This window comes from Poecile atricapillus, chromosome 6 (assembly GCF_030490865.1).
Source record: "Poecile atricapillus isolate bPoeAtr1 chromosome 6, bPoeAtr1.hap1, whole genome shotgun sequence".
Taxonomy (NCBI): domain Eukaryota; kingdom Metazoa; phylum Chordata; class Aves; order Passeriformes; family Paridae; genus Poecile; species Poecile atricapillus.
The window spans coordinates 19,045,359-19,062,687 of NC_081254.1; the positions used below are offsets into that span (position 1 = coordinate 19,045,359).

Consider the following 17,329-nt stretch of genomic DNA (forward strand, 5'->3'; position numbering starts at 1 on the left):
TCACCAGATATTTCATCTTTTCCAATATGTTCTATGATTAGAATAATTGATATATCATTTCAGTATTCCTCCATCTCAGATAGATTGCCCCAGTGTCATAGTTGAGATTGAGGAACTATTTATTTGTATTTTTAAGGGAAAAAAATAAGACTGCAATCTGTATGAAGTAGTGTGTGATCTCTTCAGAGTCCTAGCATTTCACTTTTGACCACATTTTCATTTCCTGAAACCTTCCAAGTAAACCCATTCACTTGCTCCTGTTAATTTCAATGATATATGAAATTTTAGAAATAATGCACTGTTTACTGCAAACTTACTTTCCTATATTATCGCAGTAATAACAGCTCTTGTCAAAATATGCCAGCACCTGAAGCTGAGAAGAGCTTATTTCTTATGCATAAATCAGGAGCAGTTTTTAGTTGTTGTGAGCATATGAAAATTGCCTCTACGGCAGATGAAGTATGTTATTTTTTGATTCTTGCAGAATGAGCTCTTCAGATTGGCTGTAATCTGCTATTCTTAGTGGTTTTGAGGCTCTTGTTCACTTAGTTGGTCATTTGCAGAGGATTTTCTCTTGTGCACTGATATCCAAGTCTAGAAAGTATGTATTTAAGCTTTATATGTTTTAGTCTAGGATTGTAAGCAGTACTTGGTGTTAATCGTAATTGTTTTATTACAGTATAATTTCATCCAAGTTAGAGTGAGGAGCTATGGTGCCCTGGTTATAAATCACCCGTCATACTTTTGGTTTCTTGTTTTGTTTTTAATTTTATACTACTTTCTTTTCTAATATTTGATTTTGGCATAATATGAATATTTCCATTATTCTTATGCAAAGATACTCTTACAGCCTACTGGTGACTGCAGCAATGTAACTATTTAATTTTAACTGCAAATAATAATGTGAAAAGAGCACTCTAACAGGTAGAGAGTTGAATGGAGGTTGAAGTTTTGCCAGTATGCTGTCCAGGATTTCACATCATTTAATGGCAGTATGTGTTCTGGTTTGCAGCAGTTGGTACCTGCTTCTTCAATACTGACCTCACACAGTTGCTGCTGTGTGATTCTGAGAACCACCAGACTTTATATTCAGGATATCTAAGAAGGGCAGGTGAAGCAGGGAGGCCTAGGAAAACAGAATGTTTCAGGAGCTGGCAAAATCATTCCAGAATAGGCATTGCTTAGCTCTGGGACTACGTAATGAAAGACATTGTGTAAATGTTAGATTTGGCTCAGAATGAAAAATTCAATCTTTATGCTTTCGTCCCTTGTAGAAATGATGAGATAGTGATGCCAGAAGAACAGACGGGTCTCGTGAAGGAAAACTATATCTGGAATGTCCTGCTGCATCGTGGTGCCACTGATGAGGGAATATTTCTCCACGTGCCTCCTGGAAGCTATGACCATGACCTCTTCACCATGACATGGGGGCCCACCATTGCAGCACTTTCTTATGTTTTTGACAAGAGCTTAGAGGAAACAATAATCCAGAAGGCTATCTCTGGTTTCAGGTAACTCTTACCTTCATAAAGATCCAGAAGAGTAAAAGTGGGACCATCGGCTCCTGTTTATCTGCTAGATCACAGTGAATATCAAATGTTGCTTTTCCTAGCAATTGAAAAGCACTTTTTTATAACCTACAATCCTCCAGTGTTCTGTCATTTGTATCAGTTCACCCCATTTTGGCCTCTCTGGCTTGCAAATCACTGTTTAGCCTGACTGCTGTGTTGTAATAAAGCAAAGTGCCCAGGGTACACATTTTTAAACTCCAGCCTGGTTACATTTAAGGGACTTACTGACACAGCTAGGCTGTTTAGAAATGAAAGGGAAGAGTCACTCAACTTGCACAGTGATGCTGACAAAAATCTCCATGTAGGAACAAAACCTTTCACGTGTATGAGTCCATAGCTGTGGCTGAATGGGATGGGGGATTTTTTCTTCCTTCCCAGATGACCAGTAGTCAAAAAATTTGCCATCTGTGAGCAACTCTATTGGAAAGATCTTTGGTCATGCTTAGATCAGACCAAAGGATGCTTTATTAAATCTTTGTCAATACATTGCCTTAGCCATGATATCCTGGAAACTGGATTTCTACACTACCACCAATCTCAGCAATTCTCTGATGTCAGGACAGGAGGTTGGATATAATGCTCATGTGCAAGTGGTCTGGCTGTTTAGACTCACTCCTTTAAATTGATCCTTTCATCAGCATAGAGAAATATCAGTATCTATGGATAAGGATTGGGCTTATTTAAACAATAATAGTAAACTTCTATACATAAACATTCATTATGAATGGGTGGAGAGGAAGGTCTAAAATGGCAACTGAGACAGTCTCAGATTTACTGTCCTGTAGAAGGACTTGCCTGTGCTTAGTACATTATTTTCTGTTTTCTTCTTTTCCTAGGAAATGTGCAATGATTTCTGCTCACTATGGCCTTAGCGATGTGTTTGACAATCTCATAATTTCTCTCTGCAAGTTTACAGCTCTCAGCAGTGAGGTAAGTTTGCAAAGAGGGGAAAGAAGCATGATTTCTACTACACTGTGGAGCTCTCTTCCTCTGTTAAGCAGCAAAATTTGCTTATTTTAGTTATCATTGTATCTGTATGTATCCATCAGCTCCTGCCCAGAGTTTTCTGGAGGAAGTAATGGGAAATATGTAGTGAAGTGGGACCTCCATAGGACAGGTTCAAATATGTAAATTTTATTTTACTCACAAGTGTCAGTTTGTGCAGAGCAGAATACCTTGGTGTAAAATTGTTTATTCCCCTGTTTGATCTGAAGAGACTTAGATCTCCTTGTGATTTAGATCTTAGATCTCCAAGCAAGTTCATACATTTCAGATATTGACTATTCAGGGTTTATGCAGTGCCAAGGAGAACTGTTTTGTTGGATATACTTCCAAAGTGTAGGAGCTATGCAGATACACAGCATAAGCATAAAGGGTTAGAAAAACAAATTCTTTGAATAGTCAGTTGGGGTGTGGAGTCTGGTAATAAGATCAGCTGTTAGCCCCACATTTGGCAAGCCCTGAAGACTTTCTTTGCGGTGTACTGCGAGAGTAAATTCAAGGTGCTGTGGTTAGTGTAAGCTTTATTGCCCAAATCTGTTTGTGTGTTACAGCATCCGCCTGTGTTTCCCCAATGTGTTTGATAGACAATGCGTGGCAGGCCATGCTGTGTACTAAGGAGTAGTTGACATCAATTCCTGTTACGGGTCAGAACTCCCAAAGGATGTCACAGTATTGCTCTCAGACCAGTGCAAGACCCACAGTGAGGAAAAAAATTGCCACACATACAGGAAAGGAAAACAAGATGATTCAAGACTGAAAGCATGGGAGTAAAAATGCCAAGACAGGTGAATTTTTTAAAAGACAAAGAAATCCCAAGCAGAGGATTTGCTTTAGATTCCTTCTTCCTCCACAGCTCACAACAGTAAAGATGCAGTATTTGGTCATCCTCAGGCACACTAGACCTCGAGACTACCAATAGGTAACAGAAGGAGAGGAATGTCTGCCATGAAACAGTTTGACACAGATTTACACAGCAGAAGCAACTAGATTAGACTAAGCCCTCAGATGCACCAGCTATTGCCAGCTGCATCCCATCTAGTTGTAAGGCTGGAATCTGGAGCAGTCCGAGGTCTGAGTTAATTAAGTAATCATGTCTTTTGGTTATGACATAGAATCAGGGACTTCTGGATTTGAAGAAGGCTGAGTTCTTATCTTTGGCCAGATTCCAAGTACGTTGATGACTTTCTGCTGTCCTAAATTCCTGTAAGGCTTGGAGACAGTAGTAGAGGAGGACAACTGAACAAATATTTAAGTGTCTGGAGGAAGGAGGGGCCATCTTCAGAGGACTGAAGAGTCAAAGCAGGCATCCTCTCCATGCACTGCAATTGCTGTGCATGGCCACTTTGAAAGGGAAATGGAAAGGAGCATAGAGGGACTTTAAGTGATTAGGAAGAATGAATGCCCCACTTCATGACCCATAGTTAACACTCATACTGACTCAGTATGTAAGTAGTAGCAAATCTGTGCGTTTGGTTTTCAGTTATTTGGCTTCTTGCCACAGAGCAAAATCGGGAATATTGCTGTTTTCACCCTGACACTTCAGAGATAAATGTATTCATGAAGCTTCCCCATAGCAACAATGAAAAAAACCCATATTGGTTGTTGCATTTCTGCCAGATTTCAGATTGGCGCTTTTAATGGAGTTTGCTTCCAAATCAAAGACCCGTTTTGATAGGTTTTGCTATCAGTTTGGCTGAAGCAAGAAATATTTTTTCTGAACTTCAGATCTGAGATAGGATACATTGACTCCTTCATTCCTTTGTCTTCTCTTCCATTCTTGGTGAGGGGGTAAGTATGGATTTTGTCCACACAAACAAGAGAGTGGCAAAGCCCACTCTTCTCAAAAAGAATGACCTTAAGTAACTGCAGAATCATGGAGCATGTTCACTGCTTGATATTAGCTCACATGGTTGCTGGTTTTTTTCTTGTTTTGGCAGAGTATGCTTGGTTGGTTTCAATGACTTAGCACACTTCTTGTATTTTGAAAAGTTATGAGTGCATTGATCAGATTATGAGGGTTTGAGATCCAGGAGTCATTGAGAGAGACTCCATGTGAGGATTGAATTACTTTGAATCTTGCTGTTAGGTAGTGGTAGGAGTAATTTTGCAAGTCAATAATGGATTTGGCCATAGTTTCCTTCTCTAACAGCACAACAGAGTAGTTGCTGCTTCCAGAGGAGATGTGGTACTTTTTGTTGAAGGCTTTGATCCTGAGCTGAATTCCTGTAGCAGGATAAATTAGCACTTTCAAAATGTTCTGAGTTGTCATTCTTGGGGAGTTTATATCTAGGTGGTTCCGTGATTCAGTTTTTATCAGGTAAGCTACCTTGTCCTTGTTTTCATGTAAAGTGAACGTGAGCTGAGGAGTTATCCAAGCACAATAGAGAATTGTTATCTTTCCCATAACCAGTTCTGAAGCATCTGCCCTAATTTCTCTTGAAAAGAAAACATCTCTTTCTGACTGATTGCCACCGCCTCTTCTTTCCTGCAGTCTATTGAGAGCCTGCCCACTGTCTTTGGAAGTAATCCCAAGGCCCATATTGCAGCAAAGACAGTGTTTCACTTGGCCCATCGCCATGGTGATATTCTGCGAGAGGGCTGGAAAAACATCATGGAGGCCATGCTACAGCTTTTCCGAGCAGAGCTGCTGCCCAAGGCCATGGTGGAGGTAATAATTAGCTGGCGGGTGGATAATTGAAGAGTTAGGGGAGTGGGAAGCTGGCTTGTCATAGAGCCAAAAGCAGGAGAGGTCTCTTCCAAAGGCCTGGCTTTGGTAAAGTGTGTACAGACCTTGGAAGCCTGTGAAGGGTATAGTGTTCAAGTTATGTGCAGCTTCTTTTGTAGCTTGTTCCATTTTTTTATCATTTCATTTCTTGCTAGATTTGAGGAATTCCAGCATTTTTTTTTACTGGAACAGATTTTGAATGTTGTGCAGAAGAGGGACATGCTTATAGGCATGAAGTACTAGAGCACTGCTTTGGCATCACCAGATGAGAGGGGAACTTTACTGACAGGATAGTGGGGTGGAGATCTGGGTTTGACTGCACACGTTGGCTGTTTGGTGTAGTGTTTCATCACTAAGAGAAATATAATGAGCTTGGGGAAGAGGGCTATAAAGAAGTGGACAATTGGTCAAAAGCATGTCCTGGTCTGTGTTCCAGGTTGAAGACTTTGTGGATCCTAATGGCAAAATCTATCTGCAGCGTGAGGAGACACCATCTAACCGGTGAGGGGCGTACAAGTCCCAGGCAGTCTTTTTTGTACCAAGGTTGGAAAATAACATGATTTCTTGTTTTCATACTGATGCTGATGTCTTCTGATTTGCAGTGGTGAATCAACAGTACTGAGTTTTGTTAGTTGGCTCACCCTCAGTGGGACAGAGCAATCTGGTATGAGAGGGCCATCTACAGAAACACAGGAGGCAAAGCGAGCGGCTTTGGAATGCATAAAGGTAACCTATAGGCTGTAGAAGAACCTTTTCTTTTCTTGGTGACAGTACTATGTGGGTAAAAGAAGCATATGGATTTACGTGGATTATGAAGTGAGCAACAGAAGCATAAATATGCATGCTGCTTGGCAGTATTGCAGGTAACAGGAGACTTGAGAACTGAAAGAATCTACAGAGGAGCATATCTGGATTGACAGCTAAACGGTCTCTTGTGCAGCTGTGCACAAAGGTAGTCGCACATCAAAACAGGAGTGATTCCTCAGGCTGGGATCCACCCTGGGCATCACAGTCCTATATTTAAAGAGAAATTAATGAATTCTTAAACAACTAATCTTTTCCAAGACAATGCAAAGGTATATGGTGCCAACAAAATCTGAACCTGGGATTTGACCACTGTGTTGCCAGAGGAGTTATCTGATAAAATCTGTCTAGCACAGATCAGGTCTGTTAGAAGTAACTGACGTTAAAGAGCTGGTAATAAACTAGTTGGATGGAGTTTTCCTGCAGATAACAACAACTATCTGTGTCTTTCCTGTGAACATGATGTGTTTCTGGAGGATCTGTTTGTATGCCTTCCAAAGCCCCCAGAGGCACAGTTGTCTTTTTTGTGTTTTGCAGCAATGTGATCCTGAGAAGCTGATCACAGAAAGCAAATTTCTCCAACTTGAATCCCTCCAGGAGCTCATGAAGGTGAGAGAGATACTGGGCAAGGGACTGGATAGTAGTGGACAAATACACTATGCATGATAGTAGGTGTGTGCTGTGTACTCACATAACTTCTCTGTCCTCAGAGGAGGTCTTGGAGCTGGTTGGGATGTAAAACTAGTCTTTAGTTCACCTGTTAAAAGTGACTTCTGTGCTGGCAGACACAAATTGCTCTGGCAGTAGAAGAAAGCATTAAATTGTGTAATGCATTCTAAAAGCCTTGAGAACTCTTGGCAAGTGTTTGAAAGTATTTGTAGTTCTCTGACAGAGCTTAAAGATTTTCATCATTTCAGGCACGTGTGCGTTCCTAATTGAGAGCATTCTAAGAGACCACTCTAGAGGCACTCTAGAGGACTCTGGCTGCTGTGGGAGATACAATAAGGCTGGACTCATTAACCTTTGGGCTAGAGAAGCTCATCTCCCTGGGGGAGTGTCTTCTCAGTTCCGGGGGAACATTGTGCTCCTACTCCGATTATGTCAGGAATTCTCCCTTCATATACGAGCTGATGGCTGGAGAAGAATAACTCCAGTATTTGTAGTCATTCTTAGGTATGTCTACCTTTTCTGTACTTCGTATATGATTAGCAAGAAGCTGTTGGATATCAGAGATCTCTTCATCTGAGACACTTTTTCAGAATTTAGCATCTTTTAAGTTCATATTGCATTTTGCATAGTAAAAAAAAATTATTTTTCCCATAGATTTAGTTTGACTTCTATCCAATGCCTTTGACTGTGCATGACCTCACTAGGCAGTGGAGTACGCTTCTGGCCAGACTTAAAGCATTCTGTTGGTTCCACATTTTTGGGAGCTTGCGATTCATAAAAATATCATGGCTCTTCCAGGCTCTAATCTCTGTGACTCCTGATGAGGAGACATATGATGAAGAAGATGCAGCCTTCTGCTTGGAGATGCTTCTGCGGATTGTTCTAGAGAATAGGTATGCCCTTGAAATAGATGCACTTTCACTGTGAGGTCCCTGCTTTACTGAAGCTGCTGCCTGGGTCCAGGGAATGAGTTCCTTATGTCCGTGATTCACCAGCTGAAGCAGCATGTGGCTGTAATTTCAGGGCTTAACAATTCCACTCTATCATGTGCAAACAGAAAGGCTATTAGCTCATGAATTAGTGCTTGATAATCCTGAAATCTGGAGAATATAAATTGAACTCTAGAGGGAGAATTGTCCCACCCGATTCCTTTGCAAGTAATGAGTAAGAAGTTTGATGGTTTTGTTGTTTCTATGTGTCTGATCTTGTATCTCCCAACTGGAATTTTTCACTGAAGTTAAGAAGTAATGGATTGTCTGGAGTTGGGGGAGAGGTTGCTGGATCCTGCTTATCTAATGTCCTTTCGTACTACCCTGTCCCTCCTCCTTGTTGTGGCTAGGGATCGTGTGACCTGTGTCTGGCAAACTGTCCGAGACCACCTTTATCATCTCTGTGTCCATGCAATGGAGTTCTGCTTCTTGGTGGAGAGGGCAGTGGTGGGGCTGCTGAGACTGGCCATTCGACTGCTCCGTCGAGATGAGATCAGTGCACAGGTAAGGGATTTTTGAAAGGCAGTCACTGGGGTTTTGTGCCTATAGGCAGTGACAACAGGAAACCAGTTGCTGTTGGATGGACCCATATTTAACCTGTCTGTGCTGCAGGTAGCAACAAACAGCAGTTGTAACTAGCTCTAATAGATGGAGTACATTGCTAGAGAATGGAATGTAAGTAATAGGGTCTGTTATTCTTGTCTCCTTCTCTGGCCAGGTTCTCCTCTCATTACGTATCTTACTTATGATGAAGCCAAATGTGCTGTCCAGAGTTAGCCATGAGGTTGCCTACGGCCTTCATGAACTCCTGAAGACCAATGCTGCCAACATTCACTCTGGGGATGACTGGTACACCCTCTTCACCCTCCTGGAGTGCATCGGGTCTGGGGTGAAGCCGCCCGCAGCCCTGCAGGTTACAGCAAGGGCAGATAATGACACAGGTAAGACAGGCCAGCTTTTGCTAGGAAATCTGATGCCTGCCTGCCAGATAAGCAGCTGCTTCCTCAAGCTTTTCAATTAGCAAAGGGGACTGCAAGAAAACAAAGCTGATATTAAACTACATTAGCAAGATTAAAGACCAGCACCTGCTGTTCACTCCTCATGGTCTGTTCCTGTCTCTATTCTGCCATCTCTTCCTACTCAGTGAGCAGTAATCCAGGTGCTAGTCCCTGGGGGCAGTGGGAGGAAAACTGATAACAGTTCTGGCAGCTGTAGGACGTCTTAGCTCTACCCAAGGAGCATTTTCTGCTGGTTGTGGTTTCGTGCCTTGGGTACTGTAATCTCTTATCTGGGCTTGTAAACCCAGCTGCTGTCCTGCTTCTTTTGCGGGACTGACTCTTTTCTGTCCCCATTTTAAGGTCCTTAAAAAAGGAGTTGTTCTTTAAAATTACGTTTCTAGATCCATTTGAATTAATAGTCCCTGATCTATTCCCACAAGACCAATGCACTACTTCTCACTTCTCTTGACTGTGTTAGAAAGGTGGTCTTTTCAGCAAATTGTTCAGTTTTGCTTTAGCCAGCTGTCAATATGTTTGAAGCTGATGTCTTCAAACTTCTAAAGCAAAGAGCAATAAAGGACTTTTCCAGAAGGTTTTGTTTTTATCTTTATTTTTCTAGAACTTCTTTGGCAGGTCCTGATGTTTTGTGCTAGACAGATGGGAGAAGCATGATTTTTTAAAACACTTACAGACTTTGCCCTCTGGATTAATTCTGTGTCCTTTTATGTCTCTCCTTTCTTTTTTCTTGTTTCTTTTTTTCTTTTTTTTTTTTTTCTTTTTGCACTGCTTCTGTCTTTGGTGACAGAGCAAACTGCTTGACTTGGCACTTTGCACACCAAAACATTAGTTCTCTACCTCCTTCTGAAAATGTTTGGAGCGCTCTGTTCACAGCAATTCTCTCTGTCTATTGATGAGTTTCTAGATGGTGTTGAACAATGGAGAGAACAAGTTTTTACTTCTAAATAACATATCAGTAACTTAAATTTGTCCCTTGCAAGGACATCTCTCTTGGGGCATGTGAAATTTAAGTTTATCCTAAATGTCAGGGCAGATAGATCTGACAGGTGTAGAATGTATTAATAACCACTTATGGTTCCTGGTTGATGCTGATCTGACTAATCTGGATTGCTTTTTCCTTATCCACAGCTACTCTTGCAAGTTCTTGATTTGGCTCTGATCTAAACCCCATGCCTTTTGCCTTAAAGGTGCTCAGTCAGACAGCGAGGTGTCCTCCTCCTATCATCCAAGTGACATGAGCCTGGACCGTGGCTACACCTCTGACTCTGAGGTGTACACAGACCACGGGAAGCCAGGCAAGATGCATCGCTCCGTCACAGATGTGGATGTCATGAACAGTGGCTGGCTAGTGGTGAGTAGCCAGTGGGCTACTGATGCCCAAAAACTACTACTCCTACCATGGTTGTGAGCAGAGGGTGTGGTAGTGAGAGAAAGAATAAGACAGTAGAAAAGAGAGCTAAGATGAGCTGATAATGTAAAGGCAGGATGGGGAGAGTCACAGGTGTAACAGAGAAAGCTTTGAGGCAAATGAGGAAGAAAGGGAAATGGACCGTACAGAAACATTACCTGTTGACTTCTGAAGAAAGGCCCTTTCAGTGTGTGCATGAGATGCTTCTTGTTATGCGCTCTCCTGCTTATCTGCTTGCTGTGGCCTGCAGGTTGGGAAAGATGACATCGACAACTCCAGATCCACTGCTGGGCTCAGCAGGCTGGGTCCGTCACCTCTTGTCAACCAGTACAGCCTGACGGTGGGGCTGGATTTGGGCCCACATGACACAAAGTCTCTCATGAAATGTGTCGAGTCCCTGTCCTTCATCGTGCGAGATGCTGCCCACGTTACACCTGAGAACTTTGAGCTCTGTGTCAAAACAATACGTATCTTCGTGGAGGCCAGCTTGAATGGGGGTAAGATGGCCCTTCACTTGTCAACCAGGATTCAGCTTGGGGTGGCCAGTCAGCAAGCAGTGTGAAGTATACTGTCATGGAATGAGTCCCCAACCCAAAGAAAATGGTCTACCAGGAGAAAAGTGTCCTGTCTCCTGCTAGCAGCAGGGATCTTATCCCCCTCCCTGGGTTGGAGGGGAGGAGTAGAGTTGGTGTAGGGACAGCAGTATCAGCTCTTGCACAAAGTTGTTCCTTAGGGGCACTGGGTCCCCTTCAGGCAGGTAGGGGGCATTTCAGAGGACAGGGCCCTTCACTGGGGCTATCAAAAGGTGGTTGCCCTGTGTGTTGAAAAGTAGAACATTTTATAGTGGACTGTTGTATTTGGAACGTTGTTGCCTTTTACATTGTAGGCTACAAGTCCCAGGAGAAGAGGGGGAAGAGCCACAGGTATGACAGTAAATCCAGCCGGTTAAAAAAAAAGCCAAAAGACAGCTCCACACGGCGATCCCGGGTCTTGAGCCAGCACCAGGCACACACACACAGTGATGAGGATGAGGACGAGAGCATCCCTGCCAGCTACCACACTGTGTCTTTACAGGTTAGTCAGGACGTAAGTATAGCAAGGATTTCCTCCTCTCCTTTCCCATTCTTAGGGCCTGGCTAGGTAATCACTGGAGTTCTTTATGGGGCAAGGGAGGGCTGCATTCTTGATAAGCACTGGATAAGCACTGGGTGGCAGAGGGTGTCTGTGGGGGCAGTATGTGGTTCTGCAGTGAAAGAGGAAGGTTGCAATTTGTACTGGCAAAAGCAGAGTAGCAATGGAGAGGTCCTCTGAAAAACGAGGAGGAGGTCTGAAGCTGTGAGTTGCTGTAGGTAAGATGGGTTACGGTCATTTGGAGACTTGAGGTTCCAGTAGGATTAGCAAGGAGTCTGACAGGGCATCTGAGCTTGTGGAAAGGGGAAAGCCCTGTTGGCTGAGGCACTGGAATTTCAAGTACAGAGGACTGGGCTAAGGGAGTAATTTCTCCCAGCTGGTACTTCAGAGATGTGAAGGCACAGCTGAGGCCTGCTGACTGCCAGGATGTTGGGTCTCAGTTCAGTATTGAACTGACTAGAGTGCTGTCATGTACCCATACAGGCAAGGAAACTTCGCATGTGCTTCACATGCCTATAATGTTAAGAAAAAAAAGTTGCAGAGTTGTTCTGGACAGCACAGCTGAATCACTGGCTTTGTTCTCTGCCTGGGAGAGTCAATGCTCTGTGCCAAGAAAGAGCCCATTCTTCCTTTAGACAGGACTGGAATAGTGTTCCTCAAAGATATAATTGACATGGCTACTGAACTGACATAAATCGTGTTGAAGATACCTGGCACTTGACCACTTAATGAGGGCACAGAAGCAGAGCCTGACACCATCTCTACAACTGTGTGTGATTGTGTATATACAACCACAAGAGAAAGCAGGCTTGAGTAGCTTGAGCTTTTTAGCCTCATTTGGAGAACTGCAGAGATCAGAGTTGCTTCAAAATTTAAAGTCCTTTGTGTTTCTTACTGTGCTGTATACTTGCAGCTCCTGGACCTCATGCACACCTTGCACACAAGAGCAGCTGGCATCTACAGCTCCTGGGCGGAGGAGCAGCGACACCTGGAGACAGCGGCCAGGAAAATCACAGCGGATTCCCGAACACTGTGGTCCAACTGCTGGTGCCCTTTGCTACAGGGTAAAGCCATTCCCTGGTGATGGGAGCGAGCAGAGACACTTCCATAGTAATGGCAGGAAAGTTGCAGAGACAAGAACTAACTGCAGAAAGCAGGCATAGGTTGTTTTTAGGGTGTGTTGTAATTGAAAAAGAACTTGGATCAGATTTGGAAAAACATCTTTAGGATGAATTAGCTGCCAGCATGTTTCTGGATCTAGTAGTAGACTGCCAGTCTGTGGCCTGGAACAAATATAATCCCTTTTTTTTCATAGAGAGTTTTTGATCTTCACTAGACTTTTTACTCTAGACTGGGGAAGTAGGGATGTGACACTCTCCCTGTGGGTTTCACCCTGAATCCCTCTCTTGCAGGTATTGCCTGGCTGTGTTGTGATGCCCGACGCCAGATACGGATGCAAGCACTCACTTACTTGCAGCGGGCCCTCCTGGTACATGACCTGCAGGCCCTGGATGCCCTGGAATGGGAGTCCTGCTTCAACAAGGTAACTGCCTGGCTGGGATGAGCATGTGAGCAGGGCAGCACTGTCATGAAGAGCAAAGCTGTGTGCAGGAGTGTTGTCCTACTTCAGTACTGTCTTCTTGAGAAGTTTGTTCACTGCAATAGACAAGATGTTCCCTGTTTTGGTCCTGTGGAAAGTTCCTCTCTGCTTAGGCTTCTGATGGGGCTTTTTGGAGTATTGAAGTGAATCCAGTCATGTGTACTTCCCATTGTTTCCCAAAAGCCAGTGCCTTTCTGTAAGGCTGTCTGTGAAAATCTCATTAGTAATTTTTCAGCTCTAAAGTATGCGTGTCTGATCCAACAGGTGCTGTTCCCTCTGCTCACCAAGCTACTCGAGAACATCAGCCCAGCTGATGTTGGTGGGATGGAAGAAACTAGGATGAGAGCCTCAACACTACTCTCCAAGGTGAGCACACCTCTGCTGCCTGAAAGCTTAGGGGAAACAATGTTCCTCAAGGAAACCAAACCGTTTGCTGTGTTCACTTTTGAGCATCTCTAATCTAGACAGGTGTCAGGGTACTAGTTTGACTGTCTTCAGTGCTGGGCTTCTCCACCAGCTTTTGCTGCTGGGACATACCTTTGTTCCAGATGTCTCCATGATTCTAGTCCTTGGAAAAGTTGTCAGGAAGAGGTTTGTGACTTAATGATAGAGAGAGAGAGAGAGAAGTATTTCACTCAATATTTGTTGAAGACAGTCTGTTCTTGGGGTGAAATGATGCATGTCACAAGCTGATAGTCATGACCTGAGGCAGAGGTCTGGGAGGGCTAGAAGACATGGTGATGCAGACTGCACAGGCCTTCCACAAAGGAGACAAGATCCACTCCTTCACATATGCAGCTCAGAAGAGTGGAGGCCTGTGGCATCCTCAGGCCAGTCCTGTGCATGTTCCCTGCCACAAGGAGGGGGAATCCGGATTTGTGAGACTGGCTTCTCGGTGAGCAGCAGCTCCTATAGTACTTGTTGACAGCAGTTGTGTTTTTTCCCAGGTGTTTCTACAGCATCTCTCCCCACTGCTCTCACTGACCACCTTTGCTGCCCTGTGGCTCACAATCCTGGACTTTATGGACAAATATATGCATGCTGGCTCCAGTGACTTACTGGTAAGGTGCTGGATGCAGTCCTTTGGACAACCATTCACTGTGTTCTAACCTTCTAAACTTGAAAGGTGTTTTGATTTGGTGTGGGTTTTTAGGTTTTTTTAACTTTTTATTCCTTTCCAAACTATTTTGTTCCATGGTTTCTCACCCTGGCCACAGTTTCCAAGGCAGCCCACTGGCATTTGGTTCACTGCTCTGTCCATTCTGTGTCCTGTTTCTGATTATAGCTGGAGGCCATTCCAGAGTCTCTGAAGAATATGCTGCTGGTAATGGATACGGCTGGGATTTTCCACAGTGCTGACTCAAGGACAGGATACTCAGATCTCTGGGAGATCACCTGGGAGCGCATTGACTGTTTCTTACCTCGGCTGCGGGATGAGCTCTTCAAACAGACAGTCATCCAAGGTATAAGAGGCTGGGAAGGCTTAAGAACAAAGGTTTTGGACCAGTGCTTGCACCTTGTCCAGTACCCAGCTGCTATAGTGACTTGATGCTGCTGAAATGAGTTGTAGGAGGCTGTGGGAACTTGGCATAAGGGCAAATTGAGGGAGGGCAAAAGGACTGAGTAAACTGGTGTGTGGTCTCATTGCATGTTTTGCTTTCCCAGATCCTGTCCCCAACATACCAGTGGAGCAGCAGCATCAGAAAACAATAGTGTCTGCCCTGCCCCCTTCTCCTGTGGGGGATGTGAGACCATCCACCCATGTGGCTCCTTTGGAGAAGCCTTGTGAACTGGGTGTCAGTGGTGAGTCCCGTTTTCTTTTTGCTGGAATCACTTTCCTAGCATGGTGGCATAGATCTACTTTTCCTTGCTTTAGCATGATCTCTGGTGACCAGGCCTCTAGTGTTGTGAAATGCCTCCATATGGATAAATTGTTGCTGAGGTTATTGGGGTGGACAGAATGCCTATGACTGACCCCTCAAGGCTCTTCAGGGCCTTGTGTGAAGGGAAAAATCTGAAAAGGCCCCTGAGTTTATTTTCAGTCCTGCTTAGTTTTGAGCTAATAGGTGACTTTGTCAGGACCTGTGTAAGGATCTATTTTGTCTCTTCCTTCTTCCAGAGTCTGACAGAGCTACTGCACCTGCCTCACCCACCGTCAGCACCTCTGCCTCTCCTTCCTTCCCAGCATCAGCTTCAACAAAGTCAAGCCCCGTTACAGACATACCTCCTACGACAGCACAGCCGCCGCTCATTCTGCAGCCTCTTGCCTCTCCCCTGCAGGTTGGGGTGCCACCTATGACTCTTCCAATCATTCTCAACCCAGCCCTAATTGAAGCCACCTCTCCTGTTCCCCTCTTAGCTACTCCACGGCCCACTGACCCTATGACAAGCTCTGAAGTTAATTAGTTAGAGGTTCTGGAGAACTGTCTGCTGAGGAGGCTCTGTGGGTGGAGGATGCTGGCCAAATGTTCTCTGGTAGTGGGCATGTTTGTTTTAAAAGATGATGCTAACCTGAGCAGAAGGGCTGTTGCCACAGTCCTCTGGAGCACGTCTTGTCCTGCTCCCTTCTTGTGGCATCACCTAGAAATCTGCCCAAAAATCCCTGTCTCTATGGAGGAGTGCCCAGTTCCACTGACCAGTCTCCTTCCTGCCTTTGCAATCTCAGGGGCCAGGCAATGCCCATGCCCAGCAGCCTGGGACCAAGCTGCCACCAATTCATCTGGTAAAGAGGGAAAACTTGTTGATGTCACACCAGAGAGGGGCTGCAGTACAAGACTGCCTCTCAAGGTTACTCAGTCCAGTCGTGGGCAATTCCCCAGCCATTCCCTAGCTTTCCTGCTGACTCTTCTGGTTGCACTGCTTTGTTTGGGATCTGGGCATGCCTGGGTTCAGCAGGTAGAGAATTTTATTAGAAATGTGGATTGCTTACAGTGCAGCTCCCAGATTGCTACATAGGGCTTCTTGCCTGCTGGCACATGCTTTCCTTCCTGCAACACGGATGACAGCAATCCCCAAGCCAGATACAGATTAAGCAGCAGGCGAGTCTGATAGGGGCTTTCATCCCTACTCCTGTAAATGTAATCAGGCTTTCTGGCTGGAGAAGGCAAATCCAGAAAGCTCTGGCTAGCTGAGTAGATGAGAAGGAAATGCTGAGAGCAGAGCACCATGGCCATGTCTCTCACACAGCACTTGTGCGACAATCATGTGCTGTTTGCCACTTACCACACATTGGTCTCTTGGTGATCAGCCCCTTCCTTAGGAGAACATCCTCTTCAGCTAGAGATGTGGGGATCTGTGGCACATCCTGACAGATACTCAGCAGGTCTGCAGTGGTTTCTCTTGGAAGTTCTGAAGAGATCACACTCTTCTGCATCTTCTTGTTGGGATCCCATGTCCTACCCCCAGAAGGCCCCTGCAGCTGAGGCCCTGGCAGTGATTCTTGTGCTTCCCATCTTGCTGCAAAGACATCCTGCTCTTCCCCCTGCTCATGTCCAGAGCAGAGCTGGCTGCCTGGCAAGCGCTGCATCGCTGATCCTCCTCCCTCGACTAGTTGGCTAAATTCTCAGTAATTTCAATCTTGGAAATCCCCCGGTGACTGGGAGGGGCATGGGTGGGACTCCAACCCAGTGTATCCTGTATGGAGAGGAACCTGCAGTTGGTATGGGAATACAACCAGTGTACATACAGAGTAAATGGCTACAAATCCAATGGACTTTTTACAGTGTAATAAATATATCCTGTAAATGAACATTCCAGTCTCGTGCTCCTTTTCTGTCATGGAACTTTGGCTCAGAGCTTTGGGAAAAGGGGAGTTACCTTGTGAAGGTGTTGTGCCCTGGCTTCATATACCAAGGTCCTTCAACAGAGGGCTCTGTCTGGAGGGAGCACAGGGGGCCTTGTCAGCTTGGGGATGAGGGCTGCAGTGGAGGTTAGCCATCAAGGGACTAACCAGGAACTGTTCCCATCATGGACAAAGCAGAGCTGTAATAGCAAGATTGGCTCTTTCAGAGGGCAACAGTTTCATATGGGCTGTAAAATTTCTGGATTTACACTGGTGTATGTTCATGTACCACCCGGACTGAGGGCAGAGATGAGGGCTGAGGAGCAGGTGCTCTGCTCATATGGTCATGGAGCCAGAACACAGATCTCAGAGACAACTCACCTGACATTGGTGATTCTCTGGTGAAGAAGAAATCCTTGTTTCTGTCATCAGGATTCAGAGTTGGAGAGCGTGAGAGATGCTGGGCTCTTCAAGGGCTAGTGCTTGCCATGGATTTGATCAACTACACTTCCCTCCTGGTATTTTCTACTTTGTTTCATGGCAAAATCCAAGCAGTGCCACAGTGTTCTCAGAGCTGTGTGAGGCATCAGTGCCTTCCCTATTCCAAGAGACTCCTACAGACTTGGTAAGGGG

The 17,329-nt window shown here is 44.8% G+C and overlaps 1 protein-coding gene across 5 annotated transcripts in view; it reads left to right on the forward strand.

Moving 5' to 3' along the window:
- The window catches only part of GBF1 (golgi brefeldin A resistant guanine nucleotide exchange factor 1), a 104,118-nt gene extending 87,459 nt beyond the window's left edge, over nucleotides 1-16,659 (forward strand). For 2 of the 5 annotated variants that reach the window (XM_058841721.1, XM_058841722.1), the window contains 19 exons: nucleotides 1,275-1,511; nucleotides 2,408-2,501; nucleotides 5,065-5,241; nucleotides 5,735-5,799; nucleotides 5,901-6,024; nucleotides 6,640-6,711; nucleotides 7,570-7,664; nucleotides 8,111-8,264; nucleotides 8,479-8,701; nucleotides 9,964-10,127; nucleotides 10,435-10,681; nucleotides 11,071-11,270; nucleotides 12,229-12,379; nucleotides 12,728-12,858; nucleotides 13,180-13,281; nucleotides 13,863-13,976; nucleotides 14,201-14,378; nucleotides 14,581-14,718; nucleotides 15,035-16,658. In XM_058841721.1, coding sequence (XP_058697704.1) covers nucleotides 1,275-1,511; nucleotides 2,408-2,501; nucleotides 5,065-5,241; nucleotides 5,735-5,799; nucleotides 5,901-6,024; nucleotides 6,640-6,711; nucleotides 7,570-7,664; nucleotides 8,111-8,264; nucleotides 8,479-8,701; nucleotides 9,964-10,127; nucleotides 10,435-10,681; nucleotides 11,071-11,270; nucleotides 12,229-12,379; nucleotides 12,728-12,858; nucleotides 13,180-13,281; nucleotides 13,863-13,976; nucleotides 14,201-14,378; nucleotides 14,581-14,718; nucleotides 15,035-15,321 — 2,953 coding nt within the window. In that variant the 3' untranslated portion in view covers nucleotides 15,322-16,658. Of the gene's footprint in view, nucleotides 1-1,274; nucleotides 1,512-2,407; nucleotides 2,502-5,064; nucleotides 5,242-5,734; nucleotides 5,800-5,900; nucleotides 6,025-6,639; nucleotides 6,712-7,569; nucleotides 7,665-8,110; nucleotides 8,265-8,478; nucleotides 8,702-9,963; nucleotides 10,128-10,434; nucleotides 10,682-11,070; nucleotides 11,271-12,228; nucleotides 12,380-12,727; nucleotides 12,859-13,179; nucleotides 13,282-13,862; nucleotides 13,977-14,200; nucleotides 14,379-14,580; nucleotides 14,719-15,034 lie in introns of all 5 variants that reach the window. The other 3 variants (XM_058841720.1, XM_058841723.1, XM_058841719.1) reach the window with 2 other exon arrangements.
- The last annotated feature ends 670 nt before the right edge of the window (nucleotides 16,660-17,329 follow it).